The 27,867-nt window shown below is 43.7% G+C and overlaps 2 protein-coding genes across 2 annotated transcripts in view; both read left to right on the plus strand.

Moving 5' to 3' along the window:
- Positions 1-527: 527 nt before the first annotated feature.
- On the plus strand, positions 528-14,913 carry LOC133953694 (E3 ubiquitin-protein ligase RBBP6-like). Its single transcript, XM_062387740.1, has 20 exons — positions 528-1,647; positions 2,516-2,615; positions 2,764-2,803; positions 5,370-5,411; positions 5,553-5,641; positions 5,752-5,848; positions 5,958-6,100; positions 6,255-6,427; positions 6,553-6,656; positions 6,748-7,151; positions 7,269-7,332; positions 7,650-7,707; positions 7,801-7,855; positions 7,940-8,260; positions 8,416-8,508; positions 8,633-10,247; positions 10,481-11,100; positions 11,229-11,299; positions 11,425-11,509; positions 12,692-14,913. Exons 1-20 carry the CDS (start codon positions 1,482-1,484, stop codon positions 13,647-13,649), a joined length of 5,298 nt encoding a protein of 1,765 aa, XP_062243724.1. The 5' UTR covers positions 528-1,481; the 3' UTR covers positions 13,650-14,913.
- Positions 14,914-24,712: 9,799 nt separating this feature from the next.
- The window catches only part of LOC133954392 (voltage-dependent T-type calcium channel subunit alpha-1H-like), a 47,783-nt gene continuing 44,628 nt past the window's right edge, over positions 24,713-27,867 (plus strand). The window contains exons 1-2 of the mRNA XM_062388791.1: positions 24,713-25,003; positions 27,138-27,415. Coding sequence (XP_062244775.1) covers positions 27,162-27,415 — 254 coding nt within the window. The 5' untranslated portion in view covers positions 24,713-25,003; positions 27,138-27,161. The remainder of the gene's footprint in view (positions 25,004-27,137; positions 27,416-27,867) is intronic.

The raw sequence follows: 27,867 nt of genomic DNA on the forward strand, positions 1-27,867 counted from the left end.
CTCCGTAGCGAGGACCCGCTGTTTATATATATTTAGATATATATATATACATTATTTCCTATTTTGTTCTATTTTATACTATTTCTATCTTATTTTATTGTATAGGTTGTAATTACTTGAGCATTGTTAGAAGAGAGCCTGAGACTCAAGCATTTCACTGCCAGCGACTGCTTAATGTTATTGTTGTGCATTTTACAATAAAAACGAATATAAAGGATTTAATTATAATGGTAAAGTAAACAAACAATTTGAACAATTTAAATGAAACACACTCTTGAAAACAACACTAGGGTTATTTTATATTTTGCCAATAGATCCTGTTCACATTAATCTTACACACTGAACCTTTAAGTTTGGTCAAATCAAAATTATATTATATTTAAATCAAAATTAGAAAATAATTTTAGTTTGAACACTCTGTTTGCATTTGTCTATATTCATTCTAGAACTTCACAGTTTCACTCTGCATTTCTTAATAATAACATCGGCCCTTGTTTGGCTCCTTACACACTTCCGGTTCCGTCCTGCGCCATTTTGATGAAACAGCGAGGAGATGAGCAGCCCGGAGCACCGCGGAGGATTTTATGGATTTAACTCGAAGAATTAAACGGATACGTAACTTTCGGCTTTTCTCGGCGAACGAGGACCGCGGACCGAAGAGGAGCCACCGTGTGTCGCTTTTGTGAGAGTACTCGTCGGCTATCTTAGGGCTAGCGTTGTTAGCATAGCAGTGTGTTGAGCACTTGTTAGCCACCATTGTTAGCGCGGAGGGAGCGTTAGCTAATCTCGAGGTGTAGCATGTTAGCCTTGGCATTAGCTAACTCACAATTCTGACATCTGCCCGGTAGCTCACGGGCTCGGACACATGGTCGTTGAGGTCTAACGGCCGTTTACACAGACTCTGGACTATTTGCGGACTCTGGTGTTTTTCCAAGGTAGTGTTTTGTTTTGGAACGAAATAAGAACCTGCTCCAGTCGGAAGCACAACACTACCACCAGGACTGATGTCGAGGCGGTGAGGCCCGCTGCTGGCGCCCACTGGGTTCCCACTCAAGGACAGTTCCAGACGGACTTCGGGAGCCCCCCCCCCCCGTTTAAATCCCCGTGAGAAAATCGTAATCTAAACCCTGTGCTTCATGGACTCTCTTGGATTTGGTGGCACCCTTGTTGCGTTTTCTCGGACTTGAACGAACTGGCGGGGCACACGGCGCCGTTTAATGGCGCTCTGGCCTCGAACCTCCACCATTTTCTTTGGCAGTGAGAAGGACTCTGTCGCAGTCTGCGAGCTGAACCCTTTCCTCATATGATTCCTGTCTTTGTCCACAGTGTTCCAGCCAGTTTAGAGAGGGTTTACCCATTGAGCTCACCTGATCTAGCCTCCTGTGTTCAGTGTTGACACTGTTTTTATTTTGTTTTCATACCAGGCCTGTGGGTTTTTGTTTTTTTCCAACCCCCCCTCTGTGCTTAATTGACCTGTGAAAATGTCGTGTGTTCACTATAAGTTTTCTTCCAAACTGGACTACAATACAGTCACGTTCGATGGGCTGCATATCACCCTCAACGAGCTAAAAAAGCAGATTATGGGCCGGGAGCGCCTCAAGGCCACAGACTGCGACCTGCAGATCACAAATGCGCAGACTCGCGAAGGTAAGTTGTCAGCTGACGCCTTGACTCACGTGTGACTCATCTGGCAGACATTATTTTTTATAGAGTTACCGTAAATGATGGACGGGGAATTTTTGGAGATTTTCTGATAAAACACAAAAACACTTTTCGGATTTCACCACATTAAGGGGCAGTGAATGGATCCGTCAATAGTCACCATTCATTTTGTGGATGTTCTGAACTGACAACTTTTTTTACTAGAATAAACCATTGTTTTCACATATGCAAATCAATAACTGATTTTAGTCTGTCAAACTATATTTTCTCTGCCTTGACATTTGAATGATACATTGGGTACCTAAACAAAATCATTTGAAAAGAAATGATTAAACTTGATAATGGTAATAAACCATTAATGCACCCTTAGATCTCTCATTCTTTAACATGTCATTTCCCTGGAGCCACATGAGGATAAACTTTGATTTAAAACACCCAACACGCAGCCTGTATTATCAAGGACTAGAATAACCTTATTAACACAAGTAGCTGCTTTAAATACTCTGTTAAATCTCTTTACAGGGTTCAGTATAAAGTAACTACCAACTCTCTTCTGAGTCATATTGCTAGACACTGTCAAAAGAAGTTCTCCCATTGAACTGTATAAATATTTTTCATCTGTCTAGTGCCAAGATTTCCCAGCATGCGTGGAAATTGGGACATGATACAGACCGTGATATAACCCACAATCCTGATGATTAAACAAAAGTTGAAAATTCTTACTCAGGCAGCTTTTAACAATGTCTTTGCAAACCCAATTTACTTTATGCATCTGTTTACTAACAAAGGCCTATCAGGTCTTCTGGGTTCTCGTGTTTGTGTTTTCTAATGATTTGTTCCTTGTGTTTTTTAGAATATACCGATGATGAAGTCCACATCCCGAAACACTCCTCCGTGATTGTGCGTCGCACTCCGCTTGGTGGAGTAAAGCCCGCTGGCAGGACGTTCATTGTGTATGTATTAAGTTATTACTGGTTTTATGATTCATCAGTAAAGTCACTGACTAAAGTAAAGTCTTTAGTGTTATACTTGTTAAATTGATCCTGTCGTCGGTCACAATGTTGGTAACTGATGCTTTCTTTCTGTCCTGTGTTTTTGCAGAGATCGTTCTGACACAGCTGTGGTTGGACCCTCTAGACCCGTATGTAAAACAAACCCAAAAACAACACTCTGTCTTCCTCCTCCTCTCACCTCTCACTCTCTCCCCCTCTTTCTGGCTTTAGTCACATGTCTCAAAAACATTCTATCAACAATGATCGAGCTCTGTGTATCTTCTGTTGACCGTGTGTTGGCTGCATTTGTGTTGAGATCTCAACCTCTATGTGTTTTATGATGTCTTTTTGGGGTGGGTTTCCTGGAGTCACCACAGCCAAAGTAGAGTGTTGTTTCTCTCTTTAGAAAATGGTTTTGTGTTTTGAAATTAGTAGATTAAAGTTTTAAATTCATGCAGAATGAGAAGAGGGTGAAACAACAGACTCGCCATTCTTGTTTTTGAATGCTCTGAAATGCCAATTGTTAAACTGTTGCCACTTTTTAATTGAGTGATAATTAATTTAAACTGTTAATGACTGTATTTCATATTGAAATGGTTTTGTACCCTGCTTCAGGCCAGTCAAATGTATTTTTAAAGGGGTTTGTAAAAGGAAAACATGGTAATTTTGTATTGACCTGTCATTTTTATTTTCTGTGATATTTTATTTCTGTGGTCTAAGAACCCAGTGGATCTAAGTGTGACTGGGATTAATTGTTAATAAGTTAAAGGTTGTGTGAGTGAAACAGGCCGTTAATTTTTATTTTGACATTTAACCTGCTAAACTCTAATATACCCAGATCTGTTGTTCAGTATCATTTACCAATGTCAATTGTTTTGTCTTGTACAATTTCACCATGGAGATGTTCTATTCTTTCTTGAGTATGGACTGCACAAAATCCTTAAACCTTAAAGGCTCACACATTTCATCCTGAATACTTTCTGAATTTAATTCAGATGCTTCAGTGTCTTATTTTGAATCAAAGTAGTTACTACTTCAAAGTGTATTGTTTCAACTGTGGTTTGGGGCATCGGAAATAAGCTAGTTTTTAATAAGTGAGCTGCTTTGACTTGGCCATCGACCTATAATGTTGTGACATGATCACAAAGCACTATGACACTTTATCGGTAAAGTCAACATCTTGTCAATCTTTGGAGGCCTTCCATGGTTGCTGCAGTGAGAAGTACACTGGTGTAGTGTGTCCTGTAAGCTGTAAGCTGCAGAACCTGTCAATAAAGTTGTTCAGCGGTTCAGTGTCAGAACCGCTTGCACCAGATCCCTGTGTGTTCCCTCCACAGCATTCTGCAATACCCAGTCTTTCCTCCGAGCTGTGCAAGTCATAATGGATGACACCTCTTTGTCTGCTTTTTCAGAATTAACTTTCTGAGAGTATGTTATAACAACCTGCCAGAGCAGTCTTATTAGTGAAAAATCTTAAGCGTTTGTGTGTGAGACTTACTTCTTGTGGTTTATCGACTCCTGACCTGCATTATAGAGACATCCCTGTTCTTTCTGACGTGGTGTAACAGCTTCAGGGAACAGTTTGAAGGAAAACTTGACATCTCTCAAACTCTATTTAACTGGGACATTTTAAATGAACATTTTAACATTTGTGCCTTATCAGCTCCACATATTTGACACTTTACAGAGTTGGCATTTTTTACTGAAACCACTCAGCACCACACTTTGCCAGCTCATTAGTTTTACAGAAAACAGTCTTAGACAGGTTTTCAAACTCATGACAACCTCTTTTGACGAGCCACTGCAAAACGTTAAATTACTGGTGAGAGAAAACTGCGTGCTAAAATTAAAATGTCAAGTATTCCTTTGAGAAACTCATCCTCTCCTTACATAACAGTGGGGGGGTCTAAGATTCTGAGTGCAGGGATATGTCTGGAGTGTTAACTTTGAATTGCTAATGAAGCCAAAATAGACAGGTTTGATGCTCATTGACATTACTGTAGTAAGATGTTAAAGGATGAGAAAATATGCTGCTCTAGACTTAGATATATGGCTGCGTAGGCGCAATGGAAGTTTTCTTTAATTGTTAAATGTTAATACAGCTTAGTTTTTAATTCTTAATTCTTTACAATTTCCAAACATTGACAATCATTTTAAATTAAACATTTTTTGGGTTACAGTTAATCTTGCTACTTGCTAGTAATTGTGCTAATATTGCCTTTTGTATACTAGTTGTTAATGGTTTAAAAGGGATTTGACTCAGCATAAATACATAATTAAATAATAGTTGTTTAATGGATATAAACCGTGCTATTTATTCAAAATATTGATTTTGTAGACATTGAGCTTTAAAATTCAGTTAAGCTTTCTTTTAATAAAGCAACTCTAAAAAGACCTAGCTCTAGATGGGTCTGTTAACCTTTTCTGGATTGTAACACAAAGCCGTCAGTAGAGTGCTGAGTGTCCTTTAGCTCAGTAATCCATGTCTAGGTTTGTGGACAGTCAGTGGTTTAAATTCTCACTCTAATATACTTAAGCATTATCTCTTGGACTTTGACTACACGACAAACACCTTGAATTTGGTGCGAAGACTTAAATGGCGTGAGGGACTGGACACAGATGTGGTGGGGAACTATCTGGGCTCTTATCTTCCGCTGTGTATCGCTTAGATGTTGTGTTAACACCTGTATTATCTGTACTCTGATTCTCCTGCAGACGGATTCTTCTCCCTCTATGTCACTCGCCCAACTCGCCAAGGTAATGTATCTGCCCATGCCGGCTGAACTGCAAGAAAATGTTTCTTAAGTTGAATCGATTTGTCCCTGTTTTTATATTGTGCTAATGAATGAAAAAATAGTTGACATCCTACTTTTGTCTTTTGCTGTGTCATGTTTTTAGACGGCTAACCTGGTCGACGCAAATGCATCAGAGGAAGACAAGATCAAAGCCATGATGTCACAGTCAAACCATGAATATGACCCCATACAGTTAGTACACAGAAATTTTGCTGATGTATTTGCCTAAAGTCATATTTTTTTTATCATGAACATTCACCAGATGTGGAGAGTTAAAAATAATACTATTTACTTTTCTCTAGTTATTCCAAGAAAGCAGTTGGACCTCCACCCGCTCACTACACCTGCTATCGGTGTGGAAAGGCTGGTCATTACATTCGACAGTGCCCCATGCTGTTGGTAAGGATCCTGTATAATTTCATTTAATTCTCTGAAGTTAATTGTTACTACATCTCTGTAGTGATGTTAGATTTGAAATGAGTATGATGATATTCTCTCAACTTTTCAGGTAATGGACAAGAGTGTGGAGGGACCTAAACCAGTCAGGATTAGTAAGGGGATTCCTCAGAGTTTCATGGTGAAAGCAGAGCCTGGAACCAAAGGAGCCATGTTAACCAGCACTGGAGAATATGCAATACCTGCAATAGATGCGTAAGTGAAAGATGTCCATTAATACACAGTATTTACCTCCTCTTCCTCCAAGAAAACACACTAGAATTAACTAGAATCATATTTATCTTTTCATTTGATGTCGTCTGTGGTTTTTTACTTGTTATGACAAAGGTCTATGAATGTGTTCATACAGGGAAGCGTATGCACAAGGAAAGAAGGAGCGCCCCCCCTTTGTTCCACATGACCAGTCATCATCTGAGGACGATTCAGACCCAATCCCTGACGAACTCCTTTGTCCAATCTGCAATGACCTGATGACAGACGCAGTAGTTATACCCTGCTGCGGAAACAGTTACTGTGATGATTGTAAGTTCTTTCTCGTAACATATCTTTGTATAAAAAATCCGTCCTAGGCAATGTTTTATTATTTCAGTGTGTTAATTTGTTGGTCAAATGGAATATAGCTTTGAAAAAGAACTGTTTGTTTCCAGGTATCCGGACGGCCTTACTGGACTCAGAGGAGCACATCTGCTTCACATGCAGACAATCAGATGTTTCACCTGATAATCTCATCGCCAACAAATTTCTTCGACAGGTAACCCATTTCAAACCCATGCTTTTTGATGTATGTCATATTTGTTTGATCAGAAATTGTATGTATATCTAAAATGTTTTTCTTCATGCAGGCTGTGAATAACTTCAAGAATGAAACAGGATACACCAAACTTGTACGCAAGCAGGTCCAACAGGCAGCACTGCCTCCGCCTCGCCTCCAGCTGTCCAGGCCTCGGCACTCAAGACAGCAGGACCCACTGCTGGCCAATGTCACTCACCCACCCCCTGCAAACGTACCCACTGCTGCACCTCAAACACAGGTTCAGCCCCCTGCACCCTCTCCTCCTGCTCCTGTTCCTGCTCCTGTTTCTACTGCTGCGACTGCCACTACTGCTGCGACTGCTACTGCTGCTGCTCCTATTCCTCCTCATGCTGCTGCTGTCGAAGGTCAAGATGTTTCACCAGCTCCGGCACCTGTCGCTGACCAACATTCTCCCATGCACTCTACCGGCCAGGGCGAACCACCCCCACCTGGGTAAGTTTAGCCCCCTATAGTTTGTACAATTACATGGAATCACCCACTCAACATGTGATGTCTGAAGTAAAGGGCCATTGCAACTCGTCTCAATGTGTCTGCTTGTTTATGTTTCAGTGAAATGGATCCAGAACCTACTGTGAGACGAAGCCCAGAAAGAAACCCAGAAATTGGACCACATGTGAGTCCCCTCAGATGACCTGATAATAATGTGTCTGTCATGGTTTTTATAGAGTTCAATAGATAGTTTTCAGAACTAGTACTCTGAAGCGATGATTTTGATAATCCGCAATTACATTTTTACCATCCAATATATATGGAAAATTTACTTCCTGAACATGATCCTTTCTAAAAGTGGGCATTCACTGTTACGCTCCATTATTGGAGTCATTAACTCACTTAGGTGCATCCTTACCACGCACCTGTACATCCATGAGAACTGGAATAGTAACGTCTCTGAAAGGTAACTAAACTTTTTTTCACTGATTTCTTCTGCAGGGTTACCATTTATCTGTTCTTGGCCTACCGCCACCGATAAGGCCGCCAAATCAATTAGGTAAGAGGTTGGATTAAGATCATTTAAAGGAGGCTCATGAGCTGAAAGAAAAAACATTCAACAGCTAACTAAACTGTGTCTCTGCTCCATTAGGTCACCAGTCACGGCCCAATCACCCTCACCGAGGGGTAGGCAGGCACTGGGAGAGGTGAGACCCCGTCTATGGAACTATTAAATGTTTTTACTCTAATATGTTGGCCTCTGGATGAATGTTTCTCTCCCTTTGAACCAGGTCCTTCAGAGGTAGGGGAGACCCCCCCCCAGGCCACCTCCAAACAGCTCCACCTCCTGGACCAGCTCCTCCGGTGTACCCTTCTCCATCCATGTACCCGCCCCCACCACAGTCCTACCCTCCGCCGTACGCCTCTGGCCTTCTACCTCCTCCTCCAATCGGTTACCCGCCCCAGCCAATTTATGCCCCTGGACCACCTGGGCTCAACCCTCCCTGGATGCCCCCTGGTCTCCAGCCCCCTCTACCCCACCTTGGACCCCCCCTCTCTCAGCCCCCCCTCTCTAAGGAAGAATTCTATAGACAAAGGCACCGACAGGACAAGTGAGTAGTTTCTTTTTGTTTTGAGTCGTCCTACAGCTATACTAGCTAATAATTTTGGGATTGACACACATTAACATTACTTAGAGGGATTATGTAGAACTCAGTATGATAAAGTAATTTTTAAAGTTTGATCGCTATTGTCTTTGTATTCACAGAACTACATCCAAACTGGATGAATTTACTAAAGACTTCCACAAAGAGCTGATGAAGTACAGAAATCCACCAAAGAGAAGACCATCTTATTCTAGGTAACTTAATTAAGAGGACATTTCCAACTTGGTTTTAGTTCATAAGCGTAATCCTTCAAGCTATTCAGTCGATTTCTTTCTCGCTCGGTTTCCTGATTATCTTCTCCATTCTTTCCTTTCCCAGGTCCCGGTCATTCAGTCGTTCTCCATTCAGCCGCTCTCCGTACACCCGATCTAGATCAAGATCTAGATCCAGGTCTTACTCTTATTCCCAGAGTCGATCCCGCTCCCGTTCACGCTCCCATGGGCGGTCTTTTCCACGCTCCCCTTATTCCAGGCACAATGGACGCAGTTATGGACGTTCACGGTCAAGGTCCCGCTCCCGCTCGCGATCTTATGGGTATCGGCGCTCTGGCTCTCCGCGGTCTCCTCCTCCCTTCCGGGCCGGACCCTGGGAGGGAGCAGAAGGGCCAGCACCCTTCAGATCCCGGTCTCGCTCCCCTGGTGGCTTCCGGAACCGCAGCCCTGGTGGACGGAAGCCACCTCCTCGGGAGCTTCCACCATATGAACTCAAGGGACCAAGTCCTGGAGGCCATGATCGCTGGGAGAGAGAAAGGTATCGACAATGGGAAAAGGAGTACACAGACTGGTACAACAAATACTACAAAGACTACGACAACCAAAATCCCTCACTACATCACAGAGGTCGCGGCAGCAGAGACAGGGAGAGGGACAGAATGTCCCCGTTACCCAGAGATTACTCCCCTCACGGGAGAGGAAGAAGAGGTAGAGATGAGAGAGGTGCTCCCCCTCAACATCCTCCATCCTCTTCATCATCAGGGACTAAGTCCAGCACAAAAGTCCTTAAAACAAAGAAAGTAAAAAAGAAGAGGCCCGGGGAGGAACCTGAGCCCTCACACCATTCAGCAGACAGAGGTGATGCTACTCCTGTCAGAGATGAACCGATGGATGAAATCCCCTCAATCAATAAAACACCTCCCAGCTCCTCAAAACCTGCATCTGGCTCTGGAGTCGCTAAAGCTCCTACTTCTAAAAGTCCTGCTGCACCCGCTAAGCCCTCAAACAAGACCGTATCCAAGTCCCAGTCTGATAAGACCAGGAAAGAGAAGGCTCAGAAAGTAAAGCCTAAAGTGAAGACAGAGGCTGTGAAGACAGAGACTGTGAAGGCAAAGAACGACAAGGTAAAGAAAAAGACAGCAGAAGTAGTGGTCATCAAAAAGAAAGACTCCTCGTCCTCCTCCTCCTCTGTCGCTAAACCGGTTAAGACCATTAAAGCAAACCCAGAAGATAATTTCAACTCAACTACCCCCAAAAAGGAAAAAAGTAAAAGCTCTACAGTGAGGCCTCCACTGCTTAAGACCCCTCCACTGTCCTCCCAGACCCTACCTCTACCTCATCCTTCTCTTCACGATGGCCCTCGACTCAGCCATGACATTAGGGGAAGAAGAGATCTTCCACCGGGTAGTGGTCTCCTCCCTATCTCCCATCCACATGGACTCCCTCTCATCCATCGACCTCCCTCTCCGGTGGACGGACGGAGGAGGATGGGGGAAGAGGGCCGCTCCTTACTGGGACCTCCTCCTGGAAAGCTGCGGAGAATAGATGGACTAGGGGGTTGCAGCGATGTCCTCTCTCACTCACATATGTCTCACCAGGCCCCGCTCCACAGACTCCAACTCTCTTCAGACAGACCCGGTCTTCTTCCCCTGCCTGGGAGCCGTGAGATGATCCGAGGAGATGCAGATCGAGGAACCATTAGACCTTTAATGGACCTGCCGGTGGGTCTAATTTTTAGAGACCTATTATGTTGTTTTAAAATAAAATGTATTCAATATGAATGTGTGACAGGTCAAATTTAACTGGCTGCCGCAGTTGAACTGAAAATGTTTATCAGCTCAAACTCTGCTTGGAACAATATTGTAGTGTGTTATAAGCATTTATTAAATGCTTAATACCCTGACTTCTAATTGAACCTTTTCTTTTTTGTTTTTGTATTTTTGTCCAATTCCAGATGCCACTCGCCCAGAGGAGGATCAAGTTGAACAGAGATCTGGGGAGAAAAGGCAGCACTGAGACGTCTGCCTCAGACAGAGCACCATTAGGTCCTGAGAAGATGTCGTCCACATCCGACCGATCAGCTTCTTCCTGCGTTTCTGAAGGTGACAGATCCAACAGTACAACAGAAGGGGCTGGGCGAAAGGAGCGGTCTGCATCTGCAGAGAGGAGAGCCTCTCGAGAAAGACCAGGGAGTGCTGGAGAGAGATTGCAGGGCTTAGACCGAGAGCAGGACAGAGTCTCAGGACCAGACAGAGATCGAGACAGAGTGTCTGGATCAGACAGAGACAGAGGTGTGGGTTCTGAAAGAGAGCGAGAGAGGGACAGGGTTTCGGGATCTAGCTCACAGAAAGTAGCAGCGACAGCGGAGAGAGACGGCGACAGAGAGAGGTCAGCCCGGACAGAACGAAGGACCACCAGTGGTGGAAGTGGAGGAGGGCGGTCGGTCTGTCTGGATAAAGTGACCATTGGTGAAAAATCCACTACCACCAGGACAACGACGGACCATCAGGAGAAACCAAGCGTGTCCTCCAAGGAGAGAAGTGAAGGTTCAGAAAGAGCTGCTAAATCTGACAGGTATGTGGTTCGCCGACATGTCAAACAAACATCCATATCCATGTTTGAAATTAATAAATGATTTCAGTGGTGTTATCTGTAAACACAGCTGTTATATGTGTAATTAATTATACTCTTTTATTTCCCAGGAGTGTGTCCAAAGACAGAACAGAGAGGAGTGTCCCCCCAGGAGAGAAACCAGCTGCTGCTCAGAAAGAAGGTAATTAGAATCACTTTGAGTGCACGCGTGTGTGAAGAGATGATAACTTTGATTTGGGCTTGAGCCATGTAATTATGCATTGATTAAACTTGTGTTTCCATCCCTGCTACCTCTTGTTGCTCCAGCGGGGAAAGACGGCGAAGGGTCTGTTGTGAAGAGCAAACCCAGGATCAGTCGAAAGGTTCTGACGAGTCACAGCAGCTCCACCAGGTGAGGTTATTTGTTGACTATTTGATCACATTGTTTACTGCCTTGATAATTTATATACATTTTGTTTGTTGTCTATGGGGAATTCTTGAGATCTTGAGCTGAACTCCCTGTCACAAACAAAATTTCCTGCAGGATAATGGAATCAAAGTTTCAAATGAGTAGTGTTACTATGATATACAGAAGCTTTGGCATTTTCTATTATAAAAGTTTGTTATTAGAAACCATTATTATTATCTAAACTCCAAGAAAACTGTTCATTGTTAAAGCGTTGCCTTGATCGTCTTGTCTCTTGTTTGTAATGTCTAAAGCGATCTGATGTTTCTAGTGATGAAACTGTATTTAAAGGAAGTTTTTAGTTGATTTTATTGAGATTCTTTCGCTCCGAGTGCATTTCCTAAAAATCTTGAGCTGTATCGTTATGAGGAAAGCTTAAGGATCCAGTTAACTGGCTAAAGAGCTGCATGCATGACTTCTTTCCAATACTCGATATGTAAGGCTTGTTTCTGATCACTTTAACTTTTCCAAACTAACATTCAACATTAACAGCTAGTTTCACAGTGTTCAGTTTCAGCTGTGTGGAGGTGAGAAATGAACCAGCGTATCTACATCCCTCTCAGCTCGTTTCTTCATTTATTAGCTATTTTTGGGGCCTTTCATGTCATGAACTGAGAGCAATTTGGTTTAGGAGAAATTATTTGAAAATGTGCACCATTATCCCCTCTAACGATATCACACCCCACCCCTTTTGTGATAGACAGTTACTCTGGAACAGTTAAAAGCACAGTTAAAATTTAAGGATTCTTGTATTAAAAATGGAGCCGAATTAGTCAATTAATCAGTCGACAGAACATGAAATTCCACATTTTGATGATTAATTAATCATTCAAATTATTTTGCAATCACAAGGTCCTTAGTTCCACCTTCTTAAGTGTGAGGATTTGCTACCTGTCTTAATCTGTTGTAATATTAAGAGCTGAATCATCGAAGACATAGATCTAATGAATCAACTCATCAAGAGAATAAGATTCATTAATAATTAAAATAATTGAGTACAAGATACCAAAAGAAACTCAAATATTTTTTTTATTATTTTTTAATTTAGGTTATTGTGTGAGCAAGATTGATTGTACTCAACCCATCACTCTCATCAATCATCTTAAATGTTTTTTGTTATTTCCTCAGCTCTCGGTCGACTCAGGAGACAAAGAGGAGCTCAGAAAAAGACCAGAAGAGTGAATCCTCCAAACCTGCAGAGCTGCCCCCCAGTAGCCCTGTGATCTCCAGAGGCCGCAGCCCCAGTGTCAGCCCAGCAGCCATCCTGGCCAGAGAGGAGCCACTCATTCAGCCGCCTCCTCGTTCCAAATGGGAGCGAGAGGATGATGAAGAAGGGCAGGAAAATGGAGCCACTGTGCTCAAGGAGCCCTCACCAATGCCTCAGAGGAGCCGAGGCAGAGAGGGGCAGACTGAGGTTCCTAAACCAGTCAAGAGCGAAGGCCGGGAGTCTGTCAGGGAGGAAAGGAGGGGAGCGGTGAGGGAGGAGAAGAAAATGAGAGCACCAAGGGAAGAGGGTAAGGGTGTGAGGGTGGCACAGGCAAATTCTGACAAACCAACCAAATCAAAAATGGTGAAGGAGGAGGGAAGAGGGTTAAGAGATGAAGGGAGATCTGCAGCCAGGGAGGAGGGGAGAGGAGTGACCGGGAAGGAGGAGAGATCAGGTGGAGGAGGACGAGAGGAGAGTCGTGGCCCAGAGCCCAGGAGACAACGTTTGTGTTCGGACCTGGGCCGTGAGACGGACGAGGCCGCCTTTGTCCCCGACTACAGCGAAGGTGAAGGCTCGGAGCCGGAGAGAGGAAGGAGCAGCCCCAGCCTGTCTGTCAGCCAAGCCTCCCGAAGCGGCAGCCAGAGCAACCCCAGCGACTCGGGGACCACCACGGCTGCAGACAAGAAAAAGAAGAAACACAAGAAACATAAGAAACACAAGAAGCACAAGAAGCACGGCAGTCAGGAAAAAGCAGAGCCTAAGGAGCCCAAGGAGCACAAGCACAAACACAAGAAGAAGAAACACAAAAAGAACAAAGACAAGGATGGGGAGGAAGAGGAGGAGAAGACGGAGAAAGCAGAAGAGCCGGCTCCATGCTAACAGGAAGTCACTGAAATCTGGAACCTCCTTTGTTCACAAGGAGCGTAGGTGTTAAATGTCCACGGCACTGATGGAGGGTTGGTCTCTTTGTCCCTGCAGCTCTCCAGATGTTCACTTCACTGTGTTGTGTCTGGACTGCAGCAAAAATGTGAGCGCTGCTGAGGTTTCTTTCACGTGAACCTCTGTGGCGCCGTAGGGTCAAAATATTGTGCAGCACTATTGTGATCAACCGTGAGCCAACAGAAAGGACTTGATGATAATAGCCGATCACGATGCAGTGAATTTAAATAGGAGTAACTAACTGTACTCAGGGATGTGAATGCTTATTTGTAGAGGAGAAATAGCTGTTTCTCTGCCTCTGATTTATTTGTAAATAGAGATGAACTGTTGCTTCACATAATAATTTTTTCTCTGTTTGTTTTGCTCACATCCCTCCCGTGCTGTCCAAGGCTTCAACGCTGGATTAACCTTCAGAGTTGAGCCTTTGTAAGCTCAATTTTTTTGCATGTTTTAGCACATTGACCTGACTACAAATTGTACATCGTGCTTTCCTGCTCACCATTTTTAAGGGTGTCAAATTGTTTGGGCACCAATGGATTCAATTCATACCATGTTTTTTGTATCACTTACACAATTTATTTCCATTCATTTAAATCTCAGACACCGATGAGTTACGAGATCACAAGTGAAATCCAGTATCTACTCCAGAGAAGGGGAAACTCGTGGTTAGCAGTAAAGTTTGTGAATAATGAGCTAACATTTGCAAAACAAACCTCACCAGTTATTTCCTTTAATTTAAAGCAGACCTATCATGCTACACTGGATTGTATAAATCTAGGACGTGTTTACTAAAAAAAATAGCAAATCAGTCTGCATGTTTTGTTCCAATGGTGCAGTAGCTGTCATGTTAAGTGAGCGCGCGCGTGTGATGGTTTGAAACTGAAATGTGACGGAAATGTGAGAAATTGAGGGACTGATGTTCTTACAAGTGAGTTGTTGCTTCCTTTTTTTTTATTAAAATGTTTTGACCTGATGAAAACGTCTTCAGTTGTTATTTGTGTCTTTCAGGTGTTAACAATAAGAACTTTTCTGCTTCTTCTGACCATTTAACAGAGCGTAAGCTCGGATGTATTGCTCAAACGTAAATGTATCTATGTTAAGAATAGTTAAGATATAAAACCAATTCATTATTCCTATTCTAAACAGTTGAATGAATGGTAGAAAGTTGACTGTAAATTGTAATGACAAGTCACCTCCAGCTTTTTTATTTTAAATGCAGGATTCTTGCCTTTTAGTATTTTATGAAGACAGATTTATTCAATAAAGGAGAGTGGTGGTAGAGTGATGACTTTTCAATTTAGTTTTATTTGTTAGGCACCAAATCACAACACACATTATCCCAAGGCACTTTACAGGTAGAGACTTAACCGAGATAAAATTGATATACTGAAGTCATGTGAACGTTTATAAATTTGAATAATACCTAATATTATTTCAGTTAAACTATGAAAATTCCTTTTTTTTTTAATTGCTGCCTTTGTATTATATGATAAAAAGAGCCGTGTAAAGTACCAAACTGAATGTGTGGCTGGTCTTCTACAGCTGTATCCTAACATAATGTGACCCCTGTGTTCCTCCATATTTGTGTTTACCAGAGAGGTCGTCAATGCTAAAGAGTGAGATCGGTGATAGGTCTGGTCGCGTGTCACTCAAAGTGTAGTCAGCCAATCACAGGAAGATCCAATGAATATTAATGCAGCAGGCGAAACTGGCCTGTTCTGTCTGGAGCTACAGAGAGGCAGAAGAGAGGACGGGGAAGTACACATTGCAGTAGTTATTCCGACTTTAAACCACTGAAATAGCATAATTCAGTTTTGCTTGTTTTAGCACATTTCTACCTTTGTTCTTACCAATGAGTTGTACCTTTTCTTTTAAATAAAATGTTTTGACCTGATGAAAACGTCTTCAGTTGCGTTTTATCGACATTTGAAACAGCCACACCCAACGAAACATCTGTTTTGTGCCGAGTCGACATAAACACTAGATTTACCATTTGTGTCTTTCAGATGAACTTTTCATTTCGAATTTAGGACCTGAAGATCAAAGAGACTAAATTAACACTGACTGCGTTTACATGGACACAATATCTGATCTTAAAAGAATAGTTGACTCAGGTGACACCACAAGAGCAGCATGGAGAATGTTATGTTTTTGAAAAAGTGGTCACCATTTATGTAAATTGTATTGGATTTGGCTGCAACACTGTTTACCCTTGAAACTCCAAAAGTGTGTTGTGGACTTGAACACTTTATCCACCTCTCCCTCTGCAAAGTGATGAGTAGATAATGAGTGAATTTTCATTATTCAGTGAACTACCCTTTCACCAGTAAATGGTCTAAGGGTATTATTTTTGCATAATGTTTGAATTTTAATGGATTATAGAGTAAAAACAAAGCCTCACATCTGAGTATTCAGAACCCTCGTGTTTGTTAATTGCAGATTGATTCATGTGATTTATAAGATGTATGATCATATGTTAGTTTCCTCTGAGCTCCAACCATCTAACAGTAAGCACAGATGTATTACTCTGATATTTATGTATCATCTATATATTAAGGGTAATTAAGATATTAAACCTATTCATTATACCTATTAGTTATAAAAAACAAAGGTAGAACATTTAAATAAGAAAGTGAAGTCACCTGCAAGTTATTTTTAATCCGAGTTTGGACGCACAAAGATGAGCAACACATACCAAACCTCTAAGTGACATTAGAACAAAGATTTACTGTCGCACATGGAGAATCATTTATCTGGATGTAACTGGATTTTTCAGAAATGATGAATTATCTCCTCACCAGCAATTTTCTCAGGCACATCGGTGAATTTCAGGGTCATTGGCTGCTCATTTCTTTCCTTCTATTCTCAACATGAAATATTAAAACATCCTTTAAGGACACAAGTGCAGTGAGACAGACTAAACACTGTGTGGCACTGTCAGTCCTCTGACTTGGAACACAGGAGGGAAGCACATAAACAAAACAAAAAAAATATTCTCTCATATGCTTCAGCTCCAAAACACAACCCCACTTGTCAGTAGCTCTCTGCCTCCCGGAGCACACAGCAATAAGCCTCGCTGTGTACATGTTTGTGTGTCTGTGTGTGCGTGTTGTAAGTGTGTGTACCCAGTCGGAGGGATGGCGTGACTGGTGGATCACAGAGGAAGCAGGCTGAAGGGAGGAGATGGGTTCACAGACGGGTTGAGGGACCGCCGAGGAACAAGAGGGCAGCAGATGTATTTTAACTCAACCAGCGAAACATAAAAGCTCAGCTTAGTCCATGCATTGTGTGTCTGTGTGTGTGTGTGTGTGTGTGTGTATAGGTTCATTCTTAATGGTGTCAGAGATCAGTGAGACCATTAGAGAAGATTAATATATATTGTTTTAACCCCTGTTCAGATTATCATCACAACTCATCATTCCTCTCATCCAGCATCCAGCAAGATTCACTCTGCTTGTGTGTGCGTGTGCGTGTTCACGTGTACGCACATGTGCACCTGTTGTCTGCCTGTGTACTTGTGTGTGTGCGCTTGTGTTTTGTCACACAAGCATCATTTCCTGTCATCAAGGCCAAAGGTTACTAAGCAACTTCACTTCTGCCAATTGTCAGAAAAGATGCTTCTCCTCCGACAGACTCACAACCCAACCCCCTCTCCTCCGACAGACTCACAACACAACTCCCTCTCCTCCAACAGACTCACAACCCAACTCCCTCTCCTCCGACAGACTCACAACCCAACTCCCTCTCCTCCGACAGACTCACAACCAAACCCCCTCTCCTCCGACAGACTCACAACCCAACTCCCTCTCCTCCGACAGACTCACAACCCAACTCCCTCTCCTCCGACCGACTCACAACCCAATTCCCTCTCCTCTGACAGACTCACAACCCCACTCCCTCTCCTCCGACAGACTCACAATCCATCTCCCTCTCCTCCGACAGACTCACAACCAAACCCCCTCTCCTCCGACAGACTCACAACCCAACTCCATCTCCTCCGACCGACTCACAACCCAACCACCTCTCCTCCGACAGACTCACAACCAAACTCCCTCTCCTCCAACAGACTCACAACCCAACTCCCTCTCCTCCGACCGACTCACAACCCAACTCCCTCTCCTCCGACAGACTCACAACCCAACTCCCTCTCCTCCGACAGACTCACAACTCCACTCCCTCTCCTCCGACAGACTCACAACCCAACTCCCTCTCCTCCGACCAACTCCCAAACCAACTCCCTCTCCACCGACAGACTCACAACCCAACTCCCTCTCCTCCGACAGACTCGCAACCCAACTCCCTCTCCTCCGACCGACTCACAACCCAACTCCCTCTCCTCCGACAGACTCACAACCCAACTCCCTCTCCTCCGACAGACTCGCAACCCAACTCCCTCTCCTCCGACCGACTCACAACCCAACTCCCTCTCCTCTGACCGACTCACAAACCAACTCCCTCTCCTCCGACAGACTCACAACCCAACTCCCTCTCCACCGAATGACTCACAACCCAACTCCATCTCCTCTGACAGACTCACAACCAAACTCCCTCTCCTCCGACAGACTCACAACCCAACTCCCTCTCCTCCGACAGACTCACAACCCAACTCCTTCTCCTCCGACCGACTCACAACCCAACTCCCTCTCCTCCGACAGACTCACAACCCAACTCCCTCTCCTCCGATCGACTCACAACCCATCTCCCTCTCCTCCGACAGACTCACAACCAAACCCCCTCTCCTCCCACCGACTCACAAACCAACTCCCTCTTCTCCGACAGACTCACAACCCAACTGCCTCTCCACCGACCGACTCACAACCCAACTCCCTCTCCTCCGACCGACTCACAAACCAACTCCCTCTCCTCCGACAGACTCACAACCCAACTCCTTCTCCTCCGACCGACTCACAACCCAACTCCCTCTCCTCCGACCGACTCACAAACCAACTCCCTCTCCTCCGACAGACTCACAACCCAACTCCTTCTCCTCCGACCGACTCACAACCCAACTCCCTCTCCTCCGACAGACTCACAACCCAACTCCTTCTCCTCTGACCGACTCACAACCCAACTCCCTCTCCTCCTCCAGACTCACAACCAAACTCCCTCTCCTCCGACCGACAGACTCACAACCCAACTCCCTCTCCTCTATCGTTATCGTGACGTCGGAGGGAGGAGGCAGCCTGTGTGTTCATGGCTGAGCGTGTGTGTTTAAATGGACCAGAGGGAGGAGCGAGGGATGTGGAGAGGTGTTGTTTTGTTGGATTTTTATGATTCCTCGAACTAATAACGAGGGTGAGTCAGTGGTGTTGCTTCAGGTTGGATCCCCTCCAGTGGTTTACATACAGTACCACAACATATCAGAGCATGAGCCGAATATTACACTGATGAAGTTGCTGAATTCTCTTTGTCTCTGAACATAACTTATTTTTATAACTTATCTCATGATCTTACTGTGATTATATATTGACCTTATGTTTATTCTAGTCTAGTTTTTAGTTTATTCTTACATTGTACACATCCTCTCTTCCTCTCTTAAACTATTATATTATTCTACAAAGGAAAATTGTATCTTATCTTATTACAAATGTTTGAATACACACCCAAAATTTACAGTGTAAATATTTCATACATAGTGCATATTTCATGATCACTGAAAGTACTTCCTGGTTATCTACCCAGGGACACATGTAGGTACGGAAGCGAGGTTAGATAACAGGACAGCAACATCTCTGTGATTAAGAAGGACTGAAATATTAAATTGTGCGTTTATAAATTCAATAATTGTGTTGCATGGAAATGTTGCTGCTGGGTAACAAGACAGGGGCCCCATTTATGTCAATAAAATCAGACTAAATACAGGAAGCAAGTCTCGGTATAATGCAGTGATGTATCAGTGAGCATAAAGTTGATCGGTGCCTCTGCAAAGGTTTTATTTTAATCTTCATCAAGTGTTATGCTGCCAGCTGCATCAGGCTGCACTGAGACAGCATGGTGCCATGAGCTGGACACTTGTGTTACCGTGCTGACATGATCATACAAGTGCAATGAGGTTCAGGTGTAATGTTTAGCTTAGTTAAGGTGCAGCTGAGGATGATGGGAGTGCTTTCAATTATTTAAGGACCACATCATCCGAGAAATTGGACATAAATTCGGACCTGATGGTGGGGCTAGATGAAAATGTTTGATTCTGAGGGCGACATCTGATTTGAAACCAGTTATGTCCCCTGAACCGCCAGCTTCACCAGTTGTTTGAAATATCTCAGTCTGGATTAAAAGCGTTGAAACAACTGAATTGAGCCCAAACAACACGATACTTAAGAATAATCAGGATACCACGTTTAAAAACTCCAAAAGAGCATTTTTAAACGAGTAGTTCTACCTCAAATATATCATAACTGCTTCCTCAGAGAATACCTAAGTATTACTAAGATATAATTAAAGTAATTAAATTACTTCTGAGTAATGATTTAATATATAACCAGTAAACCAATAAGAGTGTTACTTGTCACTTGGGTCCTTTATGTCACCTTAAATCAGGGTTGTTGACTTTACCCCTTAACCAATAGGAAGCGCCTATATTGATGATCCATATATACTATATATACAGATATAAATAAAAAAATATGTGCATAGTAATTTGTGGGCTGTAACATTATATATATTCTAACGCTGCAGTGTGGTAAAGACTGAGAACCAGGAAGGACAGGTTTACAGTCAACAGAGACACATAATTACTGTTGTTGCCTTTGTCCCCCCCGCTCTGAAACACTAGACACTGTGGGTGTGTGTGTGTGTGTGTGTGTGTGTGTGTGTGTGTGTGTGTGTGTTTGTGTTTGTGTGTGTGTGTGTGTGTGTGTGTGTGTGTGTGTGTGTGTGTGTTTGTGTGCCCTCTTAACCTCTGTGTCCCTCTACTGTAACCAGGTCAAGTAAAGCAGTAGGCCTGCTCAGTGTCACACTGCTCACATGGTTTTGTATGGTGTGTATACGCTGTGTGTGTACACTGTGTGTGTATCCGTACTTTGTATGTATGTGCCCTCAGGTCGTTGTCATGGCAATTCTATTTACTGATCAGGAATATTGATCTGTAATCGAATTCCCACAGTGTGTGTGTGTGTGTGTGTGTGTGTGTGTGTGTGTGTGTGTGTGAGACAATGACGTGGAATGAAAGACTTCCTCGTATACAGTATAATGCTATGTGATGGTCACCATGGAAACACACCCTAGGAGCGCCTTCCACACACTGGTAATATTGTTTGGCCTAGATATCTATCTACAACCAATAACATAGGGAATGCACGTCTGTGTGTGTGTGTGTGTGTGTGTGTGTGTGTGTGTGTGTGTGTGTGTGTGTGTGTGTGTGTACATGTCAGTGACTAATGTAAATCAGCATATGAACACACCACAGTGACAGAGCCGCAGTGAAAAATGCATGAAATGATTCCGTGGAGCAGAAAGAGTCTTGCACGAGTTACACGAGACAGTAAGTGTGAGAGGGATGAGAGGGGGGGGGGGGGGGGGGGGGAGCAGAGGGAGAGCGAATGGGAGTGGAAACACACATCCAGGGAGAACCAATAACAACCTATTACTACCAATTCACACACAAACACACACACACAGAGGCTTCCTGCAACCATCATCGGTTTTCTTCAGTGGGAGGTGTGTGTGTGTGTGTGTGTGTGTGTGTGTGTGTGTGTGTGTGTGTGTGTGTGTGTGTGTGTGTGTGTGTGTGTGTGTGTGTGTGTGTGTCTGTTTTCAGGCTCGAATGTGGCCTAGATATCTTAAACTGTTGAAATACACTTTGCGGCTGCTGTAGGAATTATGAAAGCTGTGAGGGGTCTGTCCGCTGTGGCCGAGGATCGGGAGCCGGACGGTGTTTTCTCGCTCGGAGTGAAATTCTAATCTTTTGAGCCGCAGTAGTGCTGAGACAGTCTGAATGTTGGACTGCGGGTTTGTGTGTGTGTCCGTCAAAAATCACAAATGTTAATAATGTTTGAAGCAGAAAATTAATCAAATTTACTTTTGGGATCATCCTACTTTGACATTTGAGCACTTGCAGGTCGTGGCAAATAAAAAAGGAAAAAACATAAACAACACAACTCAAATTCTCTAAGGAAAAAAAATGTTTTCATAAGATATTCCTACGTTTGTCTGTGAAGAGCACAATTCAAACACAGACTGTTTGATGACAAGACAACAACCGCAGGTGAAACCAAATCCTCCGTCTGGAAGTTTGGTTTTAATTAGTGATTTGAAGGTAGAAGAAGAGGTGAAACTTAGTAATTGACAGCAGAGATTGACCCACGATTGGTCGGGTGCAGGCATCGAGGGGACATTGATTTTTTCTTTACAGTGGGAGTCAATGGAGACGTGTTGTCCATCTTGAACGACAGTCTCTGGGCTGTGAATAAAGATGGGACTATGTTTGATCTGCTCGTAGTTAACATGCGATCTACATTTCACTCTAAACACGGGGCCGATGCAGACCTGAGCCAAGTTGAGTTTAAATGTCAGAACATTTCTGCTGCAATGAGGAAGAATCCTTCTTATTAAGGTACCAATAAGGCTTTTTTTCCTGCAGAACAACGGACCAAATAATACATGTTTTGTCCCGCTAGTTGGATCTAAGAATAATAAATTTGCCTGCCTATTTCGTGATCCATTCAAATTTGTTTTCTCGCATGTAATGAGCATCACAGCCTCTCGGAGCCTCCACCGTGGGACTCTCGTTTCCTGCCTAATGGAGTGTAAACACCATTCAGAACACCCCCAGAAAATCATTTGGAGGCCATTTGTTGATATTATTAGCAGGAGAGCAGTTAAGAGTTGTCCCTGTAAGCTGTTTGCTCAGACCTACTGTAAACTGTGGTTCTAATATTAGTTCCCAAAGTGGGACCGAGGGACTGCCAGGCGGCCCTCAGGGACTTTCACGTAGCCCCGAGAAAAATGAGCTGTAGTTGAGTTTCAGCTCCATTTTCAGACTTGTATGATGCCTGCTCTGTGTTGGTCTCACTGCCGCCTCACCCAAACATAAAATGGACTTCGTTCCTTCACTGAAATTTCTAATATGGATACACATGAAATGAAAATAAATTATGGACAAAGCTGGTAAGTAAATTGAGTTTGGTATAATATACAGAAGTCCAATTTCTAAATGTTCTTTTAGTTACCGGCTACTTTGCAGGTTCTGGTCTTAACCCAAACACATAATACAAGCAAATAGAACATTATTTGGTAGGATAGATTGATCGAAATCATCTTTACCCGATACAGCATGGAAACAAATAATAATAATAATGTACCAGTATTAACATGAACGCAGTTTTTGCAATGTCAGATCACAGGATATTTGAACTGTAGCTGAACCTCAGAAGCAAAGCAAACTTGTGAGAACTGGCTTTTTAAATTGTGCCACCGACAAATTTGCTGCAAAATATGAAGATCTCTGAATTCACTGGAATTTTCCAACACTGTACAAGAATATAGTCAAGTACGTAGTTATATTGAGGATTAAATAAATAAACTATAAACTTTCAGTACCTTTTCTCACCTTTTTTTTATTTTAGTGAAATTATGAATGCAGGGTTTGCATGTGTAATGCAGTTCACCTGCTTTCACATTGTCATATTCTTTACCTTTATTCAAGTTAAGGATTTCTATTCCACCACTGTTATGGAAATGCTCTATATAATAAAGCATCAATCACCAGTTAATTCCTGTCCCCTGGAACCTTACATGAACTAAGCTGAATTGAAACTATTGTGTTAGTGCCCTGCCACATTTTTTGGTTTAGTGAAGCGACACCCCCGCTGAGTGTGACTTGTGAAGTTTCAATTCTCACATGATGGCACCTTCTGCCTGCAGACGCACACACACAAAAAAACACACACTCACGCACACACACACACACACACAAACACTCACGCACACACACACACACACACACTGCACACTGTCCATGTCGCTGGCTGCTGAGATAACCGCCAGGCAGAGACAGAAAGAGGGATGTTGGGATGGGGTGCACTGTGAGGTGGAGGAGAGGGGACCAGTCACATGCTCTGACTCGCTCTGTCAGTGTCAAGTTATCCTCTATTAAGAATAAACTCCAGTGAAAACTTTCAAAATAAAACTGTTCGTGGAGAGGACACAGCGAAAACTAACGATTATTATAAATTTTTGTAGCTGAGTCTGCATGATGAGGCAACAACATCTGGATCTGCCTGATTTTACTGATCAATTTAATTGTTAGAAATTTCCACAACAATATGAGCTATTACGAGTTCTGCTTCCTCTGCATCCTTCTTGAATATTTCAATTTCAGTACATGAAGAGTTCTATTATGTTTATATTGTGCGTTATTTGAATTTTTTTTTTGTCAAAATTGTTATCACATTTTTTGATAATTAATTCCAGAAGCTCAGAATAACACATTCAGATTTCTACTTCTGCCTGACCAACACTAAAATCATAAAGATAAATTCGGCTCAATATTCTAGAAAACTGACAAACGAGAAAAGATATTCACAGTTAATTGCTGTAATTTAAAGACTTTTTGCTTAAAAATAGACTCAAAAGATGAATCAACTATCTAGTAAAATTGTCCTCCATTGGTTCCCTGCTAATTGATCAAATATTAATTCTCTAGAGCACTGACTGGTTTCTGGGTGCCTGAGGGAACAATTTAACTACCTTGGGGCCCAAGGGTACATTTTTTCCCCCAAAGCCCCTGGAAACAGTTAATCCGGCCATGTGGAATCCACAAAGCTTGAATTAGAATATCCCATAAAAAGGTAGTTTGAGTTCTGAATCATAAATAAACGAAGTGACTGTTTTCTATCAGATGATAAACATCTCCTCGTCTCAATCCGAATCAACACATGTATTAAAACACCCACTTCCGGGAGCAGACAGTCTTATTCTGAAGGTGAAATCGGTCTGTGCCGGCTGTGCCTGTGTGTGTCTGTCTTTACGCAGCTCTCCCTCTCCCCGGTGCGCCTGAACTCCGGTACCTGGCACAGCAGAGCGCGTGCGGCGGCAGAGGAGGACGCAGACGCACGGGAGAGCGCCGGCTCCTTTTCCAACTTTACTTTCCCAGGTTATTAAAAACTTCCTACGTGGCATTCCTCTTTGTTTGTCATCCTCCGTGCGGACGGAGTGAGTTTGGATATCGGCAGGGGGGTGAGGAGGCACGAGGACCGGCGGGCTGCTGTCGGATGGAGCGCCGGGGCTCCGGGAGCTCGGGGCGCGCGGCGGACCTGGAGTGAGTGGCGCTGGTGGATGGACGCTGCTCCCCGGTAAGGACTGCATTCAAAGTTTCACTTGTGTTCTTCTTCTTTTTGTATTTTATTTTGCAACCGTTCACTTTTCCTCTGCTCGCCTGTCCTGGGCACCAAGCTGGGCGAGGGTCCGTGGCACAGCAGAAAATGTCCACATCCTGTGATGTCGCTCTCTGTCAATGGCGCTGGGTCTCCCGTAATAAGGGGTTAAAATGGAATAATAGCGTTATTGGCTGTTGTAAAGTGGCTTTGCAAGAAAAAGAAAAGTCAGTCTCCTCCTAGGCCACTTTATTGTTGACCTACATTGTGTCTATTTACATCAGGGAATAAAACATAATGAGATTTATTTGGAAATATTGGATGTTTGTCTTTCTATGGTTTATTATAGTGTTAATTTGACCGTTTTCCAGGGAAGTGTTTCAGATAATTCAGCCTCCTAGATGTCGTCAGTGTGTGTGAAGCTGTCGGCCTTCACAGGGATGAAACCTACATCACTGTAACGAGAAGAAAATGTCACATTTTCAGGGATTCATTGTTTGCCCTGCTTTTTATTGAGACGCTCTTGGTACAGAATTTGACCAGTCCATGCATTTGTGATGTGTGGCCGGTCTGAATATATAAACCTGAGTTAATGGGTTTCTGCAATCTGGGAGGTATGAATATATTTTGTTCCTGGTGTCTGGTTTGGATTCAGCGGGGGTGATTTAATTTCATGTGGCCTGGCTGTTGTGGCAGGGGAGGCTCATAATGAGTTTAAGAAATGTTTTCAAAGGACTCATCAGCCAGTTTCCCAACAGTGCAGAAGAATGGCTCTCCTTAATTTTTTAGTGGTTCATTGATGTCTGCCCAACAGCTACTGTTGAATCACAACAAAAAGCCTTAAACAGTGCGGCCCTGGACTTCTTACACAGTCTAGGCTACGTGCCCATTATGAAAATAGACGGTAAAAAAGGGTACTGCCAGATTCTGTCTCAGTATTTTCATCTAATGCACGCACACACACGTACAGACACACACAGACCCACACACACACGCTATGAACTTGCTTGCCAGTTCTCCCGTTGTCCCCTTACTGCACATATGCCTGCATGGACCTGCTGTTGGCCCAGACATCTATTGTCCTGCTTCATCTCTGTGTCACTTGTCCAAATCCTCCGCCTCCCAGTCCAAGTTAATAACAAATCTGTAGCTTTGGAGACGTTTTTTTATTTTTTTCTCCAGAACCTCTTGGGATCAATGAGCGGTGGAATGAGCACCCGGTGGACCGGTGGGGAGCTGCCGTGTGCTCGTGACAATGTGGACTGTGTCACGTGGTCCAGACTCCCATCTTGTCCTGCCAAACTCGGCTGCACGCTGCCCAACAAAGCATAAAATATGATGTACTTAAGAGAAAAGAGAAGTCCAGGGCCAAGAAATTAATCTGCGCTTTTAACTTAAACCGAGATTGTCATTTCATTTGACATCTCCTACATGATATTTCCGATACTCCAGAGGTACTTATACAAATTTACCACATGGCTGCTGCTGCTGCTCGACAAAGTCATGAGATTCTATCTTAATTCATAGCTCAAGGAGAAACTGCAGCTCAGCGAGCTCTAAGTAACACTAATCATCATGAGTGGAAATTTATTGCGATTGACATTTTTTTTTTACAATATATCCAACCTTGCACTTGGTTCTGTGCATTGCAATATGAAACATGTCCGGATTGTTTAAAGCCGGTGTGGATTAGAAGCAGTAATGGCCTGTTGTCATCACAGAGTTGTCCAGCTGTAGGATTACAACAGCTGGAGGCCTAAGTGCTTCCTGTGGGCTGTACCGACTCTCTGTGTTTGCACCTTTGCTCACCTCCAGCTCTGTGTTTGGATTAATTTGGATTTATGTTTCCTGCACAGCACTTTTCGGCGGCTGCCATTCTTCCCATCCAAAAGGTCACCTATTGCTTCAGAGAAAAACAGGGAGGGATTTTTTTTTGTCATGCTGCAGTGCTTGAGGGTGAAGGGTCTTGTGCACAACGTGGCACAGGCCTGGCTCCGGTTTGTTTTGAGAGCTGCAGTGTAAATCAGGCACCAGGCGACACAGCAGAAACACATGCATGCATTGATATGTCGCCATCTCCTGAAACAGTCTGTGGCCGCCACCTCCTCTCTAGGTTCCGGCTGTCCACTGCACGGCCATGACGGGCACCCAGGAGCCAGACCTGCGTGAGCAGCACAGAGGACCAACGCAGGGGGAAGGGAATGAGAAGGAGGAGGGGGAGAAGGTGCATGTGTCCGTGGAGGGAGAGGACAGGGAGCAGGAGGGCGAGGAAGAGGAGGAGGAAGAGGAGAAGGAGGAGCTGCCGTACCCCGATCTTGCACCAGTGGTCCTTTTGGCTCTGACCCAAACCAGCCCGCCCCGCTCCTGGTGCCTCCGAGCCGTCTGCCACCCATATCCTTCACCGCTGAGTGCACCTGAAGCACCGTGGACATGTGTGTGTGTGTGTGTGTGTCTGTTTATAATGGGAGAGAGTCATTGTCTGTTTGTGTTTCAGCTCTGTACTTTCTCAAAATCCTGTACCAACAAGCGCCTTGATGTTTACTTTACATTTATACACAGGGGAGACAGAAAGAAGGTCAGTATTGTGCATATCCCTGTGTGTGTGTGTGTGTGTGTGTGTGTGTGTGAGTTCGGAAGACCTCAGGTATTTCCTTGGACCCATTAGCTGTGAGAAAAAATGGTTAACACCCCCCCTGATTGGAGGTTTCCATAGAGACGAGGCCTAATGAATCTCCAGGGCTACAGTCGCCTGTCAGTAGCATTGTTACCCGGCCTCCAGTTGTACAGCCGGAGTCACAAATAGTACCAACTCACGTCACCTGCCCGGAACCTGGCTCTGCCTC

This window comes from Platichthys flesus, chromosome 5, assembly GCF_949316205.1.
Source record: "Platichthys flesus chromosome 5, fPlaFle2.1, whole genome shotgun sequence".
Classification (NCBI taxonomy): domain Eukaryota; kingdom Metazoa; phylum Chordata; class Actinopteri; order Pleuronectiformes; family Pleuronectidae; genus Platichthys; species Platichthys flesus.